The sequence below is a fragment of the Centropristis striata genome, chromosome 19, assembly GCF_030273125.1.
Source record: "Centropristis striata isolate RG_2023a ecotype Rhode Island chromosome 19, C.striata_1.0, whole genome shotgun sequence".
In the NCBI taxonomy this organism is placed as follows: domain Eukaryota; kingdom Metazoa; phylum Chordata; class Actinopteri; order Perciformes; family Serranidae; genus Centropristis; species Centropristis striata.
Window position 1 is genome coordinate 11,630,427 of NC_081535.1, and position 24,020 is coordinate 11,654,446.

At 37.9% G+C, this 24,020-nt stretch overlaps 2 protein-coding genes across 3 annotated transcripts in view; both read right to left on the bottom strand.

Annotated features, from left to right (window-relative positions):
* Positions 1-3,171: 3,171 nt before the first annotated feature.
* ptgdsa (prostaglandin D2 synthase a) lies at positions 3,172-8,758 on the bottom strand. The gene is made up of 7 exons (XM_059357729.1): positions 8,565-8,758; positions 6,251-6,390; positions 6,083-6,159; positions 4,716-4,826; positions 4,506-4,607; positions 4,144-4,172; positions 3,172-3,441 (listed from the first exon to the last, which is right to left on the bottom strand). Exons 1-6 carry the CDS (start codon positions 8,658-8,660, stop codon positions 4,144-4,146), a joined length of 555 nt encoding a protein of 184 aa, XP_059213712.1. The 5' UTR covers positions 8,661-8,758; the 3' UTR covers positions 3,172-3,441.
* Positions 8,759-10,320: 1,562 nt separating this feature from the next.
* The window catches only part of slc27a4 (solute carrier family 27 member 4), a 33,630-nt gene continuing 19,930 nt past the window's right edge, over positions 10,321-24,020 (bottom strand). For both annotated transcript variants that reach the window (XM_059357739.1, XM_059357740.1), the window contains 9 exons: positions 23,386-23,455; positions 23,108-23,199; positions 22,383-22,492; positions 20,847-21,056; positions 20,196-20,322; positions 18,540-18,677; positions 18,284-18,448; positions 16,939-17,085; positions 10,321-16,475 (listed from right to left, as the gene is read on the bottom strand). In XM_059357739.1, coding sequence (XP_059213722.1) covers positions 16,318-16,475; positions 16,939-17,085; positions 18,284-18,448; positions 18,540-18,677; positions 20,196-20,322; positions 20,847-21,056; positions 22,383-22,492; positions 23,108-23,199; positions 23,386-23,455 — 1,217 coding nt within the window. In that variant the 3' untranslated portion in view covers positions 10,321-16,317. The remainder of the gene's footprint in view (positions 16,476-16,938; positions 17,086-18,283; positions 18,449-18,539; positions 18,678-20,195; positions 20,323-20,846; positions 21,057-22,382; positions 22,493-23,107; positions 23,200-23,385; positions 23,456-24,020) is intronic.

Here is a 24,020-nt window from a genome sequence, read left to right on the forward strand (position 1 = left end):
ATGTCGTGTACAAAGTCAAATTAATTATCAAACATTGTCAAATTTACTTTCTGCGTCTCTCTCTCAGGAAGTTCTCTTTCCTCTCAGGATCTTCATTCAGCCTCTCCCTAAACTTCCTAGACCTTTCTTTGGTGGTCATTTCAGCCTCTCACTTTCAACATGGAAATCAAACTAGCTTTAACAAAACAGGGAAGGAAGGTTTGAGTTGTGTTGTCCTCAAATTCTGAGGTTAAGAGAAAATGCAAAAAAGCTACTTAAATTAGTCATTAAAAGTTGCTCTCGTTAAGGTTGAGGAAGTTTGCACCCATCCATGATCTGATGTCAGCCAGACAATCAAGCAATGGCTGGAGTGCAGCCTGCCCATCAACATTAAGAGGCAGATATAGCTGGACATCTTCTGCAAAGCAGTGGAAGGAGATGTTATGTTTGACTAGGATGTCCCCTAGGGGTAAAATATATAATAGGAAGAGGATGGGACCTAGTATAGAGCCCTGAGGGACCCCACAGGTGAGGGGGGCAACAGAGGAGAAGAAATCCCCAAGCAGGACAGAGAAGCTCCCGTCAGCCAGGTAGGACGGGCCATCCAAATGCGGCCGTCCATTAACCTCCATTCATTTTTTAGACTCGGATTATATCTCTTTTGCATATTTAAACTAATTTTTCAATAAAACTTGTAATACAAAAAATGTTTGTTTACATGTTTGCTTTCACTATGTTAATTTTCATTATGATAGGAGTAAAGGAAAAAAATAAGTGAAACTGACTTCATGTTGTACTATAGGACAGTGCGTTTCACCAGTGGACATTTTCGAAATCAATGCTAGTTTGCGGACTAGCTATATGAGAGACATTCTTCATCCTGAGTAACAGTGTTAAGGTTTACATTATTTTCAATTATCAATCAATGTAAATTGATAAAAATATTCAGATCAATACTTAAACTGCGTTGTACCAAAGGACTACCTTAAGACGACCAGTTCCAACACTGCACGGAAATAGTAATATTATGAAAATATTTGAGACAGAACTGATCTTGTGTGCAGTCCACCTGCTCCAGAGATGTCTTCTGTCCTTCCTGATTCTGGAAGGACCCCTCTCAGTAATGGGGTGGTCACATTAATGCCTGTTTTATATCTACATAATGCCGTTGCTCCAGGAGGACACCAGTTTTGCGGACAAAATGTAATGTGTCATAATAACTCTACATAGGGACCTTAACACTTATATCCTCTAGATTCATTAAGTAAACACTCGTATGACATGCATTCAAGTATTTTAATGTATTTAGATTCATTTTTCATTAAATTACAGTTGTTTTAAGATAAGTAATGCTACCTAGTACAGTTGCACCGGTGGACAGATGTCATGTTCAAAACAGAATATTTGCATAGTTGAAGAACGATACTCATTGTTTGCAGATGGATTAGATGTAGAAGAATGAACTGCATATTAAAACATTAATTTTAATGAAATATTATCAAATTTGAGTAATATTTGTCACTGGGAACACAAAAATTGAGCGTCACGTCAACCACCCATATATATATATATATAAAAACAGGGAAAACAGGGGAAAATATGACAATAGAGTTTGTGGTTTATAAATGAAATAAGACCTGTATTTGCATCCACTCACCCGGCCCAGGTCAAAGTTCTCCTGTGTGATAAGACTATCTGAGAGCATAGGGGCTGCTGGCAGGATCAAGGCCGGTCCCAGGAACAGCAGGGACACCAAACACACCAATCTCTGCATCCTGGCAGCACCTCTGAGTAAAACTGATTCACTGTTTGTTTGGGTTTTGTAAATTCCCTCCTACAACACTACAACCCCCCCAAAAGTAAAAGAGCAAAGTTCTGATGGTCTCTTTATCTTGTCTTTGTGTGTATTTGCATGAGTGTGTTACTGGACTTGAGAATCTGAAGCCAAAACAATCAATCAATAGATGTCAGAATTTAACAGCCGCTAATTACAATGGATTCTTTTTTTCTTCCAACTACCACAGGGTGTACCAAAGTCACAGACTGTATAAAAGAAGTGGGTATAACTACCATTGGTAAGTCAACTACTCTTTTTAAAGTTTCACATTTTTGCCTCACTGTCTTGGTTTTGTGCCATCTTTTTGCCTTTTTGTTTTCTTGAAGACAGTAGTCAACATATCTATCTATAAAGCAAGAAGCGTCTGTGTGTCTGGATGTGTTTCTAGGGCATATCTCGCTGACCATTAGTCAGACTGACCAAGTTTTCGTATGTGGCTTGCGCATTGGAGTGAAGGTGTGCATCCTTGATTTTGAAGATTTTTTTAATTCATTTTTCAAAATATCATTATTTACGTAGGACGTGTTGCGGCATTCCACTGTTTCCGATTAGACGCCTTTTAGAGGAGCTCCGCCCCTTTGTGTGATAGGCCTACACTTGGTCAGTAACACAATTCACTCTGGATTTCCACGGCAGACTCATCTCATCTGTAAGTCTAATTAGCCTACCTATCTTTCAGGGTTTTAAAGTACGCTACAAGGTTTGATTTTCCAATAATATTCAAATAGTTTCCAGCGAATATCAAAATATCTTGTGAAAAGTGAGTGTTTTATGGAGTTGCAGACGTTGTTGTGTGGCATGTAATGTACGATTACATACTTCCTACAGGCACTGCACTAGTTTGAAAGAACAGAGACTGTATAAGTGTCAAAGTTCTAATACGAAAACATCCAGTGCCCCGTTGTAGAGACTTGTCAATCACAAAGTAACTTGCCCTAAAACATTCCCTGCTATAGTGACATGTTTACAGTGTAAACTCATGCTGTCAAGTTGTCTTCCAGGACCTGTCCTGCCTTCGCAAGGGTGACTTTTTGCACAGCAACCCACATTAGGACCGTATAAAATCAGCTGTAAGTTGTTAGTCCAAATTCCTATTTTACTTTAAATAGGTCCATAAATGATGAAGTCATTAGGAAAATACTGAGGGTATTACTGAGGTAATAAATAAAGTGAGAAATAAGGTAATTTTCTCAGACTTTTTGCAAGCAGTAGAGCCCCCTGCTGGTCATTACACAGAAAGCAGGTTTAAGGCACTTTTAAGGCCCGTTGCAGAAATATAGTGCAGTGTGATGTGTTGTATCTTCCCCCTTGTGGTCATATGCAAAAACACCACTTCACTTTTAACACACACACACACACACACACACAGGAGGTTAATATTGTTTATTGAACTAGATGTCAGCGCAGCAGGACTATGAAAATAATGTAAAACACAACCTAAAAGAGGATACTGTATACATTTCATCAGCAATATTTACTATTTATCATCTTTTTAGCCAGAATGATGTTTACTGAAAGATTTCTTTATGGTACTTTATAGTAAATGCTGGGGAAAAAGTGAACCCGCAAACACAGAGCTGGAGCAGGACGTCAGAATATGCATCATCTCTGGTACACCAGGAAACCTACAGGGAGAAACAGAAACTGATTTGTAATTATATTTGTTGCAAATAAGTCTTCAGTTTTCACATATCTAGCGAGACACTACAGGCACTGGTAAATTTGACCATTTAACTTCCATAACACATCTTCTTTCAGACAAGTGCAAAGAAAACATCCAAAGTACACATTTAAGTGTTTATATTATTACACTTCGCTTTTCTTGCATATGTATATTTCTTCTAAATTCAAATTTTAGATAATGCCTCACTTGTATATTTAGGCATATCATTTCAGATATAATTTATTTTTTTCTACTATTGACCCATATTGTCTTACAAGATGTATACATCTTTAGACTGTAAACTTCCATATATGGAAGTTTACAATTTTTATATCTAAAGGCTGTTTTCTCAACATATGTTCATTTTCTCTTATACTCTGAACTAGCAATCTCTACTTCACTCATGCCAATACAACAAATTCATTATTAATTACCAGGTTTTTACAGAGATGTTTATACACACATTCATAGCCTGATTTATATCATATTTTATTCCTATATAAAATATATTATTAACATCACAACATAAACTTTTATAATCCAAAAAAATCATCTTAATGTAAATAATAAACTGGGAAGTTTAATTGTGATATCTATCAGTTCATTTTTAAAAATCCTATTAACGTATAGTTTCTTCCTCTAAAAGAAGAAGAAAAAGACTCACCTAACCAGATCTTGCTGCTGGGCAATTTTCTGTTGGCCAGAAAGCATAGGAAACGTCAGTGTCATTTCACCTTACCCTTTATCTGTGTGTGCATGTGCATACACTGTATATACAGTCGTGGGAATTTTTTTTTAGAAAACCATAAAGAAAACCATGGAAAATGTCTAGATCAGCTCTTAAATTAAACTCTTATCAGCTACTTTTGTTGTTATCATTATATTTGTCCAATGAAATGTACCTTTAGTTGTACCAGGCATTAAAATTAACAAGAAATTAAAGAGAACAAGAGTGGTCTAATATTTTTTTCCATGACTGTGTGTGTGTGTGTGTGTGTGTGTGTGTGTGTGTTTCTCCCACTTTACCTGCCGGAGGTGGAGTCAGAATAGCCTCCCTGGGGAAACCCTGGGACAAGGCAAAGGCTTTAAACTTGTTAATGACATCAATTCTGACCGTTTGAGTGCGACCTGCAAACAAAGAAGACACATACAGACTGTGCTGACCCTGCAGCCGCAATGTGTAATATGAAAATGTGTGTGTGTGTGTGTGTGTGTGTGTGTGTGTGTGTGTCATACCGTAAAGCGCCACTTGTGTGTACTCTCTGTTATAAACCTTGTGTTTGAGAACCACAGCGTATTCCGAGTAGTTTGTGTCCACCACTGTGATGTCCTTCACCATATTATGGCCTGACAGGAAACACAAGAATAGAGGGACAAACACTTTGTGTGATTCAGTATTACATAATAAGTTAACTGGAGAAATATGAGAATAACTGAAACATTCATGTGAGTAACATATAATGGTCCCTGTAGATTAATCAGTATAATCTGTTAAAGAAAATACAATTTGGATTACTTGATTTGAAGGTAACAATATTAAAATATACTGTATATGAATAAAAAAATATCTAAAACAAATACACACTGCAGGATTCAACAAGTCAAATTTAAGACTTTTAAAGACTTTTTTAAGACCATAATGAGTAGAATTTAAGACCCATTTCACATCCATACTGGCAAAAAAGTACAAAAGACATGAAGGAAAATCGGGGAGAATTACTTACAAATTATATGAATTTATTCACAGCTCTTTCACATTGGGATTAAAAAATTCTTAACCCAACTAAAGACACCAGAAGGCTCTCTATTGTGAACTAATATTTGTTTAGAACTTTAAATTCTGACTGTTTGATTCTAATTGTTTAAATTGTGACCAGGCTGCACAGGTACTTAGTTCAGTCTTTGTAGTTACATTATAGCATTCTCAAAAATCAAAATATTTAAAAGCGAGACTGAAGTTTATGCATTTGTGTTAAATAAAAGTAACGTAATACATTTTTAAGACCTTTCAAAATCATATTCAATCATATTCTCATTTTATGAGAATTTAAGATAATTTTAGACATTTAATGCCTTAAATTCATTTGGATTTGACTTTTTAAGACCCCGCAGATACCCTGTACACAACTTAACAAATTAAATATATTCAACAATTATGATGTTATTCGTGACAAAGTCTTTATTATGTGAAAAAATCTCAGTTCACCAGTTCACCAGATAGCTATTTTCTCGTCACATGTTCCATACACACATGACCTCTCTTTCTCACAATATACAAACATCGGTACCCATATAAATATTTGACGTTTCACCCTAAACTTCTGCCTCCTATCAGAAATGTATGATCTATAAGCTCTGGGACGGTCTGTGTCAGGTTTGACTGACATATTTGTCAGGGTGCTGTGGCTTTTATCCGTATGATTGCTGTGGTTGTTTGCTGAAGACTGTACCAGGATATAATTTTCCTTTTGGTGGCTCACTGACTGCTAGTCAAATATTTACACTGTAACAGAGTAAAGTTAAGTCACAGAACTGAAACTCCTTTCTCTTCTCTCTTGATGTGATGGGATGATGTGTCAGATAAGAATTGAGCAGAGACTTACGTGTGCTGAAGTAGGTGAACTGTCCCGCTACGTTGGTCTTCTCATAGTGGTACGTCTTCTTCTGACAACCTAAAGGTCTGAAGCACACAGAAGAAACACAACTTCACTCCATACATCTGTTTTTTTGCCTAGCATGCGCACTATTGTAACTACTTTACACAGACTCACGTGGCGTCCCACATTGTGAGGTTAACGTTGCCGTTTGGCAGCGCTGTGACGAGTCCCTGGGAAACCTTCAGTTTGTCTCTGAAGGGGACAAAACGCTCAGAGTCATAGGCCAGGCCCACCCGGTACCACGTCCCTGCAAACTAAACACACAAAATTAAGTGCAATTACTGACTATTTATTTCAGTACTAAAAGTCAGTCTCTCAATACTTGAGAACTGCATTACATCACTTCCCCTTTGGGATGCTTCATACAGGGTTCGTACGGCTGCTTGAAATCCTTGAAAATGCTTAAATGTTATTGTTGTATTTGGATTTTGGATAAAATGCTTGAAAATGCTTGAAATTCTTACTGTATTTCTCTTGCAATCTGACTATAGATAATCACATATTCAATGAAAAAAATAATAAATTGAATATTGAGATTAGCAAACTGTACTTGTGGTTGTTAAAAGTGTAAAACCATTGCTGCCGGTATGGTTGAGTGAAATTACCCCTTTTAGCATGCAAGTACTCATCTAAAACATGCAACTTATAACCGTTGTAAGGTACTGGAAAAGCTTGAAAATGGACCTTGAAAGCCCTTGAAAAGTGCTTGAATTTGACCACTCAAAAAGTGCATGAACCTTGTTCATAACTACTAAGGCCACTAGAGGGCCTCGCTAGCCACAACATAAATATTGGTTGTAATAAGCTGCTATAAAAATGACACATGGGGTCGTTTTTTGGTGACGAACAGTCTCGACGTAGGACAGCCGACACTTACGTGCCATTTTCAAACATCAATAGTGACGGAATTTTTTTTTTTTAAATTCACTCAGATGAGAAATAACATCATGTAAAACTATTAACCCGATGTTTCCTACTGAAGACATAAATCTTTAAAATCTTTAAAAACACAGATCACATGTATACAGGTGCATCTCAATACATTAGAATATCATGAAAAAGTTCCAGTAGTTCAAGTCAAATACCCCCAACCAAGTATTGAGTCATATAGATGGACACATTTTTTAAAGGCCAACATTTCCAAATTAAAAATACTCTTTTTACATATATATTACTTTTGAGGTTTTTAGGTCTTCATTAAACGAAGCCATAATCATTATAATTATAAGAAATCAAATAAATGAAGACATGAAATGTTTCCTTCTGTGTGTAATGGATCTATATAATGTGTTATTTCCACTTTTTGAATTGAATTACTGACATAAACTTTTCTATAATATTCTAATTTATTGAGATGCACCTGTATAGTTTCATTTTCAAAAAAAGGCTCAGTATAAAAGGTGGACACAGAAGTTTCAGGAGTAAATCCTGATTGGGAATTTGATGTGCTAATGAGTATTTAAAGAAGCAGTAAGGTGTATGTGGGATTGACTCAAAATAAAAAGCAGTGCCCATGTTTATATTAATGAAGGAACATGTCACACAGTGCAACGTGTCAGTGTGGAGGTCTATAACACAAAGAGATAGAGAAACTATACCAGGCTTGTTACTAGGATCCATTTATTCATGCTTTTAAAATGAAATGTGTCGCTAAAAAAAGGATATACCCAGCCTTATTGTTTCATGTCAAGCCATGTTTTGTCACTAAGCATAGGCATAAAGAAAAAAATCTTTATGCAACATGTGCCATTTTTTTTGGCTCCTTTTAAAACATACAGGTTTAGTGTCTATATTTTTAGCACAAATGGCCTCAGTGAGCTGTATTTGCAGCATGTTGGAAACCACACCATTTCCTCATATCTATACATAGACTATTTAAAACACTAACAGTGTGGAGGAAGGGTGAGTGTTGAATTTAGATGGAACATCCTGACTTTTAACTTACACAACAGAGTCTGTATGCTGCTGGTTTCTCTTTTAGGCTACGTAGGTAAAGAATGGACAAAAATTGTAGCGATAGTTACAGGCCAGGATATTTTACATTAACCACACCAGATTGGCAAGTGACTGACGTTTTGACAAATATGGAACAATCCCACCATAGTCACAGGAAACAAAAGAGGAAGACATTTCTCATGATGTGTTTACCCTGGGAAATGTCAAAGTGACCTCTCCCAACCTCTAGTGTGTCCGGAAACCAGGAAAATAAGGATTCACAAATTTATTCATCATAACAATTTGTGCTGAGGCAAGACAATCAGTGTTTGTTTTTGGTTACTGACTAAGTAACACACCCACACACCCCCACCCACACACACAGAACACAAAGTTCCCACACCAGTGGAGTCACTTGATGAAAAACAAATAATAAGAGCAGAAGCTTTTAACAAAAAAGAAAATCAAATTGATGTGCGTCCGTCCAGCTTACCCTCTGCAGGCTGAATTCTCTCTGCGGCTTCGTGTCCGCGTCCACCATCATCACGCACAACATCACCATGACAACGGCGACCACAGTGGTCCTCATGGCTGCGTGGAGAAAGGAAGCAGCGAGGCGGATGGGCTGAAAGGTTGAGAGAGGGTATCTGGCCCGAGCCTAAAGCGAACTGGAGGCAGTCAACAGACAGGTACAGAGTGGCAAAGCCTGTGGCAATGTTTGTTTTTCTCCTGATCCACCCACCTGGTAGTCAGCCAATCATTACTGGGGATGAGGGAACAGTGGCCAAGTGTTGAGGATGTGTGGTTCAAAAACAGCCCTGAGTTAGACTTCACCTCACTTGCTTCACAGTAATATATCATGCTTGTGGTCTCTTCACATCAGCTGAAGTTCATGTGCTGCCATCACAAGCACAGACACAAGACTTTATTCCACATTCATAGAAAAAAAACAAAAAAACATTGAGTTCAGTAAGTTCTGCGTCTCAGCCCCAACACTGCAGGTCATTCTATAAAGTGACAAAGACGTCAAAGATGTCTTCTGCTTATTTACTTTAGTCAAAGTAGCAGAAAGACATTATTCAAATGCTCAGAAACTTATAAAGATTCTGCATTTGGATGTTTACTTAAAGTACTAAAAGTACATTTTGTCGCCATACTTAAGTTTCAAAAGTAAGAGAATGTCTTATGAAATGGCTGTCAGTGTCACATTAGATCATTAATACTGATGCATTAAATGAATATGTAACCCACAAAATGACAATTTCCGTTACATGCCCCATGTTTGTTAAACTGAGGTAGATGGACAACAGTAAAACTCAACACATCCGTCCAAAATCTTGTGGAGCCATTTTATATACTATTTATACAGTTTAATTTAGAACGCATCATACTTTAGAAGTTGATCATGTTTTTTTAATATAAAATCTTATTCTGTAAAGTATCTCGTCATTTTAGGTGTTACATAAATGTGCTGGAGTACAAAGTACAATATAAGCAGTAGTACAAAGAGGCAGGAAATAGAAATACGTGTACCTAAGACAGTACTTTTCCACCACTGAATGTTATCTAATGCTCTTGGCGTGAAGTTTGGTAATTGCATATAAAAACAGGACAGGTTTGCACAACAACAGTATGAATTCTTACTCATAATTATCGATCATGTCATGACAAGAGAAACTTGTCAGACGTGTCAGAGATGTTCCTGCAGGTTCATTTTCAAACTCCAGTTTCTTGTTACTCCATAAGTTTTTCTCCTTGGGCAGTAAACAAGTTCACAGTTCAATAAAAGTAATGTAGACCTAGATTAGATGTATCTAATTTGTATTTCTGAGGTCAGCTTGATTAGCAGCTAAAATTAGGAATGGGGCTGTAATGGATGTTGTGGGCCGATAGTGAGCAGAGTGAATGAATGTACAGAACACATGATGTTGAAGGTGGGTTTAGAGGGAGGTGTGTTTGCAAGCCAAGAAGAACTAAACATGGGGGAGGCCTACCTGCACCTTAAGGTCAGGCTATTTCTGCAGTTGCTAAGGAGTGTGTGGAAAAATTGCAGAGTAGCTAAAAAAAAAAAAATCATGATTTGATGAGAGAATATCCACAAATTAACATCAAATCTTCTGAAGACTACATGTTACAGTAAGAGTGTTTGAGAAGGAGTTAACAACTGAGCACATAAACACAAAAGTAATGAATAAATGGTAGGTTAAATCTCTAAAAGTTAAAATAAAAAGTAATAAACAGCTGAAATAGCTCAAAGTAATAGTCAGCTATTTAAATGGTTTAATTAGTCAGCTAAAAGTAATGTTAATGGATAAAATGCTGAAAAAGATCATGGATAAAAGTGAGCTAAAAGTACCATTTTTGGCAAAGCTGTTTAAATACAGTCATGGAAAAAATTCTAAATCCTATTTTTTACAATTTTTTGGGTTTTATTTTGATGATGACTTTGGTTATTATCAAGAAAACCATGGAAAATGGCTAGATATCAGCTCTTAAATTAAACTCTTATGAGCTATTTTTGTTCTCATAATATTTGTCCAAACAAATGTACATTTAGTTGTACCAGGCATTAAAATGAACAAGAAACTGAAGAAAACAATTGTCAAATTTGGAAATTTGGATAAATGTTTTATTTTTTTAAAAAGGTCAGCTAAAAGTAACGTTAATGGATAAAAGATTGGCCAGCAGTAGTACTACCCATGGGCCAAAAGGTCAATACTGACGGTTCAATTGTATGAAAAAAGCAACAACAAAACAATATCCAGGTTATCAATTTCTTATGTATGTTCCAAATGTATTATATTTTTAAAGGTTGTATTTAAACTCATCTGACAGGGCTGATCGGAACAAAAAACTCTGGTATTTCTTAAAATTAAAATGAAATGCTGCAAACTATTTAATTCAACAGCAGTGTGCAGGAATCCGTTCTTTTTTCTTCTTTTTTTAAACATGATGTTGAGCTCCTCTCTGATACACCAGCATTGGATGTGCAAATATTTTTTCTCTTAATTTTCCAATTTGTTTCAATGATAAACTAATTGCAAATATAATGCAAATAAGAATAACATGCATTAGTATTATAATTAAAACAGGCCATTCCTACATGTTGTATAAACACAATTGGATTGTTATGAATCCATACTTTATTTTTTTTAAAAGACAAAAGGATTTTGTATAACTTTTACCTGGACGTTATCTTACAGTTTACTGCCGATCATGACCCAAAGTGAACTGCTTAACTAAATGTTTGGTACATTGAACACATGGTTTTGGGGAAAATGGCTGTTTGTGTGGAAACTGTTTCAATAGAGCATGTCTAAGGTTTGTATTTCTCAGAATCTGTCTTGATTAGCAAAACTCAAATCTGCTCAATCACAAGAACATGTTGAAACAATCAGAGTCTAAGTGAACAATTTAAATAGTTTTTTATTAATAATGATTTTCCATTTGCAGCGCTGCTTTTTCTCATTTTCTTGAAATGCATGATGTATAGAGCTAGCCTTCAGTGGACAAGAGGACATCAGTGTGTGTGTCTCACACACACAGCACACCTCACAGACCTCCCCTACACACTCTGCACAAGCTGAGAGCTGCCGCCTGTGCAATGCGACAACAAAAAAACAAAAAACGTTCACACATAGGCAGACATGTACATACTTGTTTCCTTCTCTAGTAATTGCTTGATGTTCCTGAGGACCAAGACGGGGAAAAACCAGACAAACAGAAAGTGCAAAAAGCAGCGTGAGAAAATGTTGATAAGAGGCTTGAGGGACAGCGAGATCAGAGACACAAATGTTATAAAACACAGTTCTTCAGCCAGGGCTTCTGGTTTCTCCACATAATCACAAACTTAACTGGGAGCTTGGAGGCAACTTGTTCTGGACTTTTACTCTTGAGCTGAATTGAATAAACCTATATTTACATCAATCAACATGGATTGATGACATTTTTAGCCAAAGTGTATTTGGTGGCTGGCGTTAAATAAGTTTTACCCATCAAATATGAATGTAAAACACAAAGGACCTGCAAAATGATAATTTGTCTCTTGAACGAAGGAGACAAATTAGTAACCAAATTGTGGAAAACATCCCACACTATGAAAATAGTCGTGCATGGTTTCACTTTCACCAATACATTTTCATCTACAGCAAATAAAGTTGCTTCCATTATTGCTTGCATTATAAAATGATGGCATGGAAACTTAGCTGTCTCTGTCACTCTCCATTTTCTAAGAAAGGACACAGCACCCCCTGGTGGTCAAACAGGTGTATCACCGTCTCTCCCTGCTGGCCTTCAGCTGATTTATTTACTTTGCCATCAACTTTAAAAAACTTGTTTTTTATCTGTGAAATGGCAAATTAGCTTCTGCTCAGTGTTTATTACTATACCAGTTAAATCCAGAAGGTTTCTCCCTGGCTGGTTCCTAGTGCCTTTTATAAAAGGTAGAAAAAAACAACTGCCATTCGATTGTCTTACACTCATGCATGAATCCCTTTTTTTATATACCAAAATCACAAAGCTATGATTTCACGCAAAGAAAACAAAAGCAAACACATAAAAGCAGTGAAACGATCAAAGTATAATTAACAATTCTTCCCAAAAAATAGTAATAATTTAAACTCATTAAAAAAAAAGTGGAAAATGGAAACATCTTATTTAGAGTGCTCTGCTGTGGGACTGTTTGGTCAGGGTCAACAACCCTCAGCCACAAGCATCATAACAGCCCAACTGTGTTCCCGAAAGATACGTAAATCACACTTTACATCATCATCATCATCATCATTGGTCACTCATTTGCTTTTTCAGACATTCATGAGAACTTTTCAAATTCATCACCGAAGAATAAATACAAGTTAACCACAGAAGAAGCAGGGATGAAACTCAATTTCTGCCAAATTACTTTGTTGGTCTTTTTCCAGCCAAAGAGGGAAATTATTGGTGAGAGCAACGTTGACGAGCACTGTCGGCAGACTGCAGCCGTCAAGGTGAACTGTGTCAGTCAGTGCAAACTAGTTCAAACTAAAAAAAAGATGTTTAAACGTATCCAGAATCAGTCTTGAGAGAACGAAGAAGCGTAAGCATTGCCGCAATCAAACTCGTGATGAATAATAAGTCAGTCCACTACTGCCAGTCACACAACCGCCGTTGGTAACGGCCAACCCAGCAGTACTGCAGATGACTTGAGATGTTGCAAAAGTAAGACAAAAGTCACAAGGTAATGGCAGACTATGCACAACACACGGCAAAAGATATCTGAGGACAGTTTTGAGTGTGTAGTTGGAGTTTTGTGTCACCGGCGAATCTCAGGAAAATCTCTCCATTAAGCACGAAGCAATCAGGAAATATCTGAAATGTATTGTACTACTGTTTTACACCATTGTCTGAACACGAGTGCAGCAAGATGAAGCAGACATGGTGGAAAATGGAGGCTCTGTACCTGACAGAAAAAGCGAGGACCAAAGAGAGGTGCCAGCCAGAAGAAGGGGGAGAAAGAGGCTAGAGATGGATGGATGGAAAGGTTTGGGGTGGTTGGCAGACAGATCATAAAGGCGTAAAGTAAAGGTGCTGAGAAAATGGAGTGAACAATATCTATAAGACAATATAAGAAACAAATAAGAAATCTAGAGGAATATTAAGGTTACAGTTTGGAATGAGTGATGGCCAGAAGAGACTCAAAGGAAAGGAAGTGAGGAGGATCGAGTCGTAAACAAGATGCTGCGACTCTTTACCATCAAACATTAACACAACTTCTTCCTGCACCTGGCAGGATGAAGGAGCCGGTCACTGGACTGATGTGGATTCTTATCAGATGATTTTCAGAATAAAAATATGAGGTCCCATGATTTAGGCCAGCTTTTCAAGGCTAGTATGAACATAGAGGGATAGTTTTGATTTTTTGAACTGGGGCTGTATGAGCTACTTATTCATACTGAATATGAGTACTGGCATGGAAGCTACGCTAATGTGCTGCAGGAGGCAGCAGCAAAACACATTTTAGCCACAAAAAAAAAAAAAAAAAATCAGTATCAGTACATTCTTGTCAGACAGCACTTTCCAACAGGAAATTGAAGTTGTCTTCGATGTTTTCTTTCCACCAGACTCCTTTGATAAAAACAGTAATTTAAACTTTGTGAAACTCCGATGGTTCTATTAGGAAAGTTAGTTTTTGTTAAAGGCGTCTGGTGGCTTTGAAGACAGGATGGATATGATTGCTTTTGTTCCCAGTCAGAAAGGGCTGTCTAATGGCAAGGTAAATCAGTAAAAACATTCTAAGTATAAGGTACAGTTAAACAGATATTTTTTTTTTAGGTGGCAAAAATACATTATGCTGCTGCCCCGTTTACAGCAGGACATTGCTCAGCTTCCATGCATGTACTCCAGCCTGCTTCTCCAGATTGGGGGCGTGCTGATCGACATCTACTGTAGGTAATACACCGAGTATAGATAAGTAGCTCATAAAACCCCACTTAAATAAATATCAGAACTATCCCTTTAGAGACAGAAACATGAGGTTATGGTAGACAGAAGCTGAAGTCCGATATAGGAAAGCATATGAGATACTATTATGTGCGGGCCAGGGCCTGTGAATCTGGGAGGTGAACTCACAGTAAGGCACAGTGCTCTGCTTGCGTGGTTGATGATGCTCATTCATGCTGCTACAACCTCTGATGACAGCTACGGCAAACAACAGACAAAACACCAATGATTAAGCACATTTTCTCTTCTTCTACCGTTCCGTTTTGACACCCGCCCCCCCCTCCCTCCTTAAAAATGTCCCCACTCCCGCCTTTGAATCTTTGGATCTTTCGGCTCTGTTGAATCTGGCAGGACATCCCTCTTTAGCACCAGAATATTGTTGAAAACACAAGTCCTCGCTGATCAGGCGATTTCGGTGCTTCTATCTTCAGTCCTCTTCGTATGTTTTTAGAAGAATATACACCATAGGATCGTCTACCTTTTAGGACAAAACCTGCACAATACAGCTACACAAACACACTGCATGTTGGCTCAGAATGGAAAAAGCCCCTTGTAATTAGCCCCAGGGTTGAATCAGTCAGATCACTTGACTTTGTGTTCCAGCAGCTGATATAAAAAAAATGCAAACTGCAGCTTCATTTTTGAGGACTCAAGCGTTACCGAAGTGCAGATTTGGGTACACGTAAAGCAAAAACAACCTGGTACATGTGCGCTATAACAAAAGAGAAAGCTTTTACAACAACATAAATTACTAAAAAAAGGTCATATTATCTTAAATATGTAAACAAACACTACAACTTAAATATATTTGGTGTGATGCAGACATATTTAAATACAAAGCTTTGTTTTATATCAGCTCTCATGTGGTGCGGCTGATTATTGCACTGCGAACGCTGGAGTCCTATTGCACTTTAGTAGGTCTTTCAGCTTCAACCACTGGTCTAATTTAATTTTTCATAGGCTTTCCAAAATCCCTAACTTCCTTCTGCTGTTCCCTTTTTTTTAACCTCAGGTCAAAACAAAGCTGTACACAGGTTTTGTCGCTGCTCACTGATTGTGCAGGTGAAGTCGATGATAGAGCCTCCAGTCCTCCACAAGACAACCTCGCTGACGTAACAACGAACCGAAAGACAGTTTAGGTCCTCATAGGTCCCTCCTTGTCCCGCACACACATTTTGTACAGAATCCAGGTTCTTCCTCAGCATCCTTTTAAGTCAGTGGATATCTGTAGTTTCAAGTTTCTGCATTCTGGATGCCAGGCAGTCTGAACTCCACCTCCTTCTCAGTTGTGTCCCCCAGCAACACGTGTGGTTTTGATGGACCGGGATGGACAGACAGGCGTGGCTGTTTGAGGCCTGTGTGGGCAGGGATTGTGTGGCTGTGAAGGGTGGTTTCAAGTTACCAAATAGACCTTGTTACTAGGTTTGTGCCTCTCTCTGTGTTTGCTGAGGTAGCGAGAGGAGTTGCCGGGGATGGATGGAGTGGTGCCTTGTGTGTGTATATGTGTGTGTGTGTGTGTGTGTGTGGCGTGCATAAGTCTGCTTTTAGGGATTTTAAAGAGCAAAGTGGTTTGGGGCATACAATGTGTGTATATGTGTTTGAGTATGGGTGCAACAAGTGTGTATGGCTATTACTTTATATATGAATTTTAATACGGGGACAAGGTCCTGCATTCTGCTCGCCTGGTCACACAATATTGTCTTCTTTTCTGTAGCTGTATGTATGTGTGTCTATGTGTGCATGTGTAGGTGAAGTGGCCAGCCTGCTCATCACAATTTGTGTTTCCCTGACACTATGGAGCGGTAAAGCTCCTCGTCCAGCTGCACATAACACCCTCTTCGGGAATCCAGGAAGTACAGTCTGTCTGACACCGCGCTGGGGTCGAAGCTGTCCCGGCGCAAGTCTGTCTTCTGAAACTTAAATGTTCCTGCGAAAGAGACAGAGCGATAATAAAGTTGCTTTTTTGCTAATAAAGCTGACATTGAGCTGTGCAAAGTACTTTCAGGAAAACAAACACAAAAAATAATATATTAATAATAAATGCCAAATAGCAGAAATGTATGTATAGAATGTGTATAGAATGTATGTATATGTCTCATTGTTAATATATTCTTTATTCCTCTATTTTTGCTTTTCATGACTCTTGACATTTTATAGGTATTCAAGACAAGAAAAAAATGTCTTGTTTTCACTGTTAACAAATTATTTGTCCAACATAAATCAAAGGAACAGCAAAAAAAAAAACAGTTTGAAGTCTTATTCAGAAACCATTCAAAATCAGTTGCTTTATTTTTTTCAAATTTCTGAGAAATTATACTGTTATTTTCTGAAAATATCGGTTTTGATTGACTCTTTTACACAATTCGCAGACTGCAAGTGAGAGCATTTACCTGTCTTGTTGACCTCCGGCAGGAAGCGGAGGAATACAGGTCTGGCGTACGGAGGGAGAGCCTTCTCCATGTCATTAACAAACTTCTCCAGGTCGGTGGAGTGAGCCGGATCAGCGATGGCTGCCATTCCAGCCTTTCCCTCGGCTCCTGTGCACACAGAAACGAGCGTGTCAGAGGATTAAATCTGCGGACCACTGAGGTGTAGGGTCAGACAGATGCTTGTGTTTAGGCCATGAAGGCTGGAACAGCTGCTGAGTCAAGAGCGACACAAAGTGGTCAAATTTGGTATAACAACACAGTCCAGTGTTTGGCTAACTATCCAACCGCTTTGAATTTAAAACACTGATAGGTGTTCTGCTGTGATCCGTCTGTATATTTTGTTATTTGTCACTGTACATGCCAAACTAGTAAACTACATAATAAAGTTATCCAATAATATCTAATATCTCATCAAATCACAGTGACTGGAAAGTGGCATCTGTGATGTGTCTCTGCAGAGCCTCAACTACAGGTCAGCTTTATATATAATGACATTTTAAAATGGTATCATTTGTTTCATGTCACAATAGATCAAGAGAAAGACAACATACTGCAGCTGTGATAACACAGTATGGTTCTTGTGTCTCTGTTCAGTATTCCATACGTCTCTCTATATAAACTGCAGTGACCTATTTTAAAGTCACGCACAGGCAGCAGTACACTCTTACACAGCTGGAAACCAAATGTCTTCCAAAAAATCCAAATAAGAAAATTAATATACACAGGCATTTCAATAAATTAGAATATCATACAAAAGTTTATTCATGTTAGTAATTCAATTCAAAAAGTGGAAATAACACATTATATACTGTCATGGAAAAAAGTATTAGACCACCCTTGTTTTCTCCATTTTCAATTTAAGAGCTGATATCTAGCCATTTTCCATGGTTTTCTTGATAATGATTTGGGTTATTATCAAGAAAACAATGGGAAAAGGCTCGATATCAGCTCTTAAATTAAACTCTTATGAGCTATTTTTGTTGTTAACATTATATTTGTAGATAACAAATGTACCTTTAGTTGTACCAGGCATTAAAAATAACAGGAAATTCTATAATTTTTTTCCATGATTGTAGAACACTTCATGTGTTAATTTATTTAATTTCTTCTAATTATAATGATTTTAATATTACAAAAGCCCAATTTTAAAAATTATGTTTAATATGGAAATGTTGGCCTCTGAAAAGTCTGTCTATCTATATGCACTCAATACTTGGTTGGGGCTATTTGACTTGAACTACTGGAAATAAACTTTTCCATTAAATTCTAATGTATTGAGATGCACCTGTATATTGACAGATTTTACCTGGTACTTCCACTCCATAGACGACTACATCTTTCATGTCTAGCAGCCTGCTGAGAGTTCCCTCCACCTCTGTGGTTGAGACGTTTTCTCCTTTCCAGCGGAAAGTGTCTCCTGTGCGGTCCTTGAAGTACATGTGGCCGCACTCGTCCATGATCAACACGTCACCTGCCGAGAGGAGGGGGCCCAAAGATCACATTAGTTTACCCAGTCATTATTAAATACAGGGAATAATAAAATATGTGTCAGTGACTCTTACCAGAGAGATAGGCACTATCGCCCTTTTTGAAGACACTGTTTGCAATCTTCTTGCTGGTTGCTGATTGGTTGACATAACCATCAAACCTCCGAAGAGGGTCGTTCTGAATGATCCTGCCGACAAGCTGCCCGGGTTCCCCTAGACATGGAGGAAGAAGAGAGGAATTTCTCATTAGGCAACTGGTAATTATTATTGCGAATTAAATTTCAGAAAGGACTAAACGAGTCTGTGTAGACTGTATGTCTACAATACTTATGTCCAGAGTAGTGCTTTATGATAGATATATAATCAGTAGGCATCTGTTGTTATAATCTTAACATAAAGTGGCTGTTTCCTTTCATGGCACATTAATCAGAATCAGGGTCTAAACTAGGTTGCAGTGACACTCCACCACCCCCAAAAAATACCCTGGTCAGCGAGTCATACTTTGTGAAAGTACAGGATGGGGTTTAGAGGGATGACCGCCGCTAATAGATCAAACAAAGACAGACATTGCTTCAACTTGCTTCATTCATAAAACAAGAAGGTGCTCTAGTATCAAATTAGGACCATTTTAGAAGGAGGGGAGAGTGTTTCTCTTTGTTTAATGACTTTAAATGTTAAGTTCTTTTTTAAGTATTTTTTTTAAAAAAGACAGAAAAAGAGATAGATGGAGCAGGAGAGCAAAAAAAGAGAGGAGTAAGAGACAGAGCAGCAGTGCTGTTATTATAAACAATTTGGTGTAAGATGCAATAAGCAGGAGGACAAAACTAGGTAGCAATAACGATAAATTACACAAGTCAATATTTTAAGTGCTGTGGCTCAGTTGGTAGAGCGGTCGCCCATTGATCAGAAAGTCAGTGGTTCGATCCCAGACCATGGCAGTCTACATGTCGAAGTATCCTTGGGCAAGATACTGAACCACAAATGGCTCCCGATGTGGCCTTCATTGGTGTGTGAATGTATTCCCAATGGTGGCAGGTGGCAGCGTTGAAGGATAGCCTCTGCCACCAGTATGAATGTGTGTGAAATGCCACAATTAATCCCCATCATTTATTTATTTGCCTTTTCTTCTCCTTTTGAGAACGGGAACTATTTGAGAAGATGCTAAAAAACATGTACACCTCCTGAGACATTTGTGTCTTTGTTATGTGTCTGAACAGATGACTGTACTATACAATTAAACTCGGTGAAAGGAAATAAATTGGAGTTCAGAATGATACATTTCTGTTTGTTTCACGGCAGTTATGTTTTAAAGCCCAAAAAATAACCATCACACACTCAACAGAAGATTTACTGTGAAGATAGACGCACTTAGTTTCATTTCCCTCCTCTGCATTTCATTTATTACATCCACTGCAGCAGTAAATACTACGCAGCAGTAAATGTCATTGCAGTGAGACAAAACCTAAGGTTTTTTTTTTCTCCAACATGTTCTTCAAACAGGCGGGCTTTCAGTCTTTAGACCACTATGGAATTATGAAAAAAAATGGGCTGAAGGAACCTTGTAGTTCCTTGAAAAGTAGTCAGAGGTCAAAAATTAACCAGAACTTCTTGATGGAGATGAACACATGATGTGGGTGGGAATATATGAGCAGGCGTGCATGCCCCTGAGGCATTTTTCTCTTCTCTGTATATAGATTTAGGCTTACCAAATGTTAAATAAGTGTAACATACCGGGTTTACAGGGAATACAGACACCATCAGGTCCTCTAATGAGCTCCATGGTCTCCTCATCGACCCTCACCAGTCTGATGGGGTAGATGTAGGGAAGAATTTGGCTGTTGAAGCCGCACGCTCCAATCTATAACACAGACAAAAAAAACAAAATCAACAAGGCAGACCAGTTCCAACCAGCCGCAAAGCTGTTGTGTTGATGGGAAGCAACAGAAACTGAGAAACAGCATTTTTAGAATAACAGAGGGCTCAACATGAAGAGGATTTTCAAGCAGCACAGAATAAAAAAAAGCCTCTAGACATGATGTGAAGCTCTCAGGTGAAAGGAATTGAGTGGGTGGGTGGTGGTAGGCTGAAGGATTTCCAATGAGGGTATTTCACTTTAGTGATACCAATTAAAAAGCATGAGCTGACAAAGAAAATCTCTGCAAATAAGAATTACTGCGTCACAGTTGTATGCCGCCACTAACCAGTTAAGCAGCATTTTAAATCCATGTCTGTCCAGACTTATATGTAGACGTGACAGTAGACAATGCCTCAAGTACGGTTGTTGTTGCAGAGAAGCTACAAATTCTAAAAGGTGAATGCTTCACACACATCTTCAACCCGGTTTGGTGAGATCATAATCACCACTTCGGTGCACATTCCCACCTTGTTATCGAAGTTGCCCAGGCTGCAGTTGCACTCTGTTGCTCCGTAGAACTCTGCGATCTGTGGAATATTGAAGCGGTTCATGAACTCCTCCCATATGGACTGGCGCAGGCCATTGCCGAGCGCCATGCGCACCCGATGTTGTTTCTCTGTGTCCCGAACTGGCTGGTTCAGCAGATACCGACAGATCTCACCAATGTACTGCACAATCTGGAGGGGAACGGAGTGAGAATAAATAGTTTAGTGATGAGGGAGAACAGAGATAAGAATAGACTAATTACTGATTTAATACCAAGCTTATATTAATGAAAAGGGTATTTAAAGAGAGATTAACTGGGGAATAACATTGAAGGGATGGTTCAGATTTTTTAAAGTGGGGTTGTTTGAGGTACTCATCCATAGTCTGTATGTAAGTTTAAGTGGGGGGAACAATGCTCATCTATTCTGTGTTCATAGCCACCAGACTCCATTGACAAAAATATTACGTAAACATAACATTTGTAGTTTGTTTGTGTTATTGTGCAAATCTGGTTGTAACTGACAGCAGAAGCAGTTTTTAATAGACAATGTATAATTTTAGTTCATTTAATAACTTCATAATAATAAATATGTGAGTAAGTAATTAATAATTAATTTAAGGAAATAAATAAATCGTAAAGTTCATATTTGTAGACTTAATATTAAAAGTGATAGTAATAGCGGAACTATTGTTTTGCCGCTTCTTGGAGGGTTGTTTTTTGTTGACGCACGCACATGCAGAGGAGCGTGAGTGACAGAGAGAGAAGGAGTTTTCTGTTTTTGCAAGTATTTTTGTTGTTTGTTTCCTGATGGTGTGGAGTTGCCTTGAAGGTTTATTTTGATCCCCTCGATGCAGCGATAGGCGTATGCTTGCCAATGTAGCACATATTTTACTCTACTACTTTACTGCTACATTTAATTTATGTATAATTTACCTATTATTGTAATAGTTATGAGAATGTTTGTATTTATTTGTGCTTTATGTGTTTTGATGTAGTTTTCACGGCTCAATAAACGACCGTAAACAGAATCCGCGTTGAGGTATTTACATCTTGAGGGGAGTCTTACTGGTGTTTTAAGGGTTAGTATGGATTCACCAAAGTCACACAACAACACAAACTAACTAACCAATAGAGGCAGCAGTAGACCAGAAAGATATGTGAGGTAAAATAACTATAAATAGATATAATGACTTCCGTTTCCTGCCAAAAAGGGCTGTGTGGTGAAAATATTCTAATATACAGTGTACACTTAAAAAAAATTTAGGTGGTGAAAATCCATTTTGCTGCTGGCTTCAATAGCACAGCAATGTGTCCTCAACAGCACATTGTTTAGCTTCTGTGTCGTGTCTGCTTCTCAAAACTGGGGCCGTGTCGACTGCCATCTACTGTAGATAATACATTTACTGTGGATAAGTGCCTCATACAACCCACTTCAAAAACTTTACAGCAAGGACAGCTTGAGACAGACCGTGGTGTGTTATCAGTAGATTTGACTTGTAATCTACATTATGCTTACAGTGCAGTTGTATTTGGCACAGTCATCCCAGAAACGCGAGGCAGAGAACTTCTTCCTGATGACTACAGTCATGCCATGTATTAAACACTGGCCCACTCCCACAATGTTACCTGTAGACAAAGAAATAAGAGTCGTTGTGTCATGCTAGCTTCAACATGAAAACATAGAAAGTCATTTAGAGTGCCAACATGCAACTTTTACACAATTTTGCTTCATCACAAGTCAAGAACACTGACACTACATGTCTACCAGAAGAAACAGTCATTCAAAAACACAGATGAACTTTTTTGTTGCCAATTGGCTTTGTCCACTGTCTTTGGCTGGATGTTGTTTCCACTAAGGAGGGTTAGGGTTAGTTTGTTACTATAATTATAGTTTGTTACTATAATTGAATAAAACTAAACTTAAAACTTGACTAGGTGTGAACATTTTAGTTAACCAAAACAAATGGACTTTAGAAGGGGAAAAAACAACAACTTACTGAAATGATAGTGTTCTGATAAAACAAACTAAAATTACATACACAGGACATTGTGAAAAAAAAAAGTTTGTTCAGCCATTATATTGTGCAATAAACATGTACTTCATAATGATACGTTAAAAGCAAAAAACATGTCTAATGCCCTTCAAAATGAGCAGATGGATTTCCTAACATGAGGAAAAGTTACAGATTGGAACTTTAAATATGAACTTTAATCAAAGACAAAATGATAGTTTAGTTTTACCTGCAGAGTGGTAGAGCGGAAGGCAATCGTACAGCACATCTTCTGGAGTCATCCTAAAGCCGTAATATACCAAAGCTGCCATGCGGTAGTACCTGCAAACCAGGGTGGGGCAGATGGGGTGAGAAAGTAAAATAAGTCAAAACAAAACCAACAAGTTTCAAGGATTTCTCTTCCATTCTTAACTGTGTTCACACTACTAATGAAAGCGACATGGATCAACAAAGAGAGCAGCTGCAGATCGTGTGTGTCTGTTACTTCACTGCGTGGCTCCTTCCTACCTGCTGTGCACAACAATAGCAGCTTTAGGCATCCCAGTGGTTCCTGACGTGTAGATGTAGAACATGCGGTCTGGAACAGAAAGCGGGGTGAGAGTGAGAGTGAGAGAGCATACATGGCAACAACTAAATGTGCTATCACTGGTTCCGGCATGTACTTAAGCGTGTAGAAATAAATGGTCTGTCATGTTTCTCTTTTATTAAATAAACACTTTGCTGAATAGGGTTGCACTACAAAAATGTGCAGGAGTGTAAATGCTTGGCTTTGATCCTTCATTTACAGGCCTGTTCACTGTTTGGACTACAAACTCATTCTGACACTAAAGGGTGGAGGCAGAATTAAGTAGAATCTCTTTATAAATATTGTAAAAGTTTAGACAACTTGTGCATCCAGATGTAAACAAACTGGATCTAGATCCAGTTGAGAGGTCGATTACATCACAATGTGCTTTAGAAACAACTAACCCATACAATCTGTGGTGATGAGTCATCAGTGACTATAATAACTATACCAGAAGATGGACACACTTTTCAGAGGTCAACATTTCCATATTAAAAATACTTTTTAAAATTGGTCTTTTTTAATATTACATTTTGAGACACTGAATTTTAGGTCTTCATTAAATGTAAGCCATAAT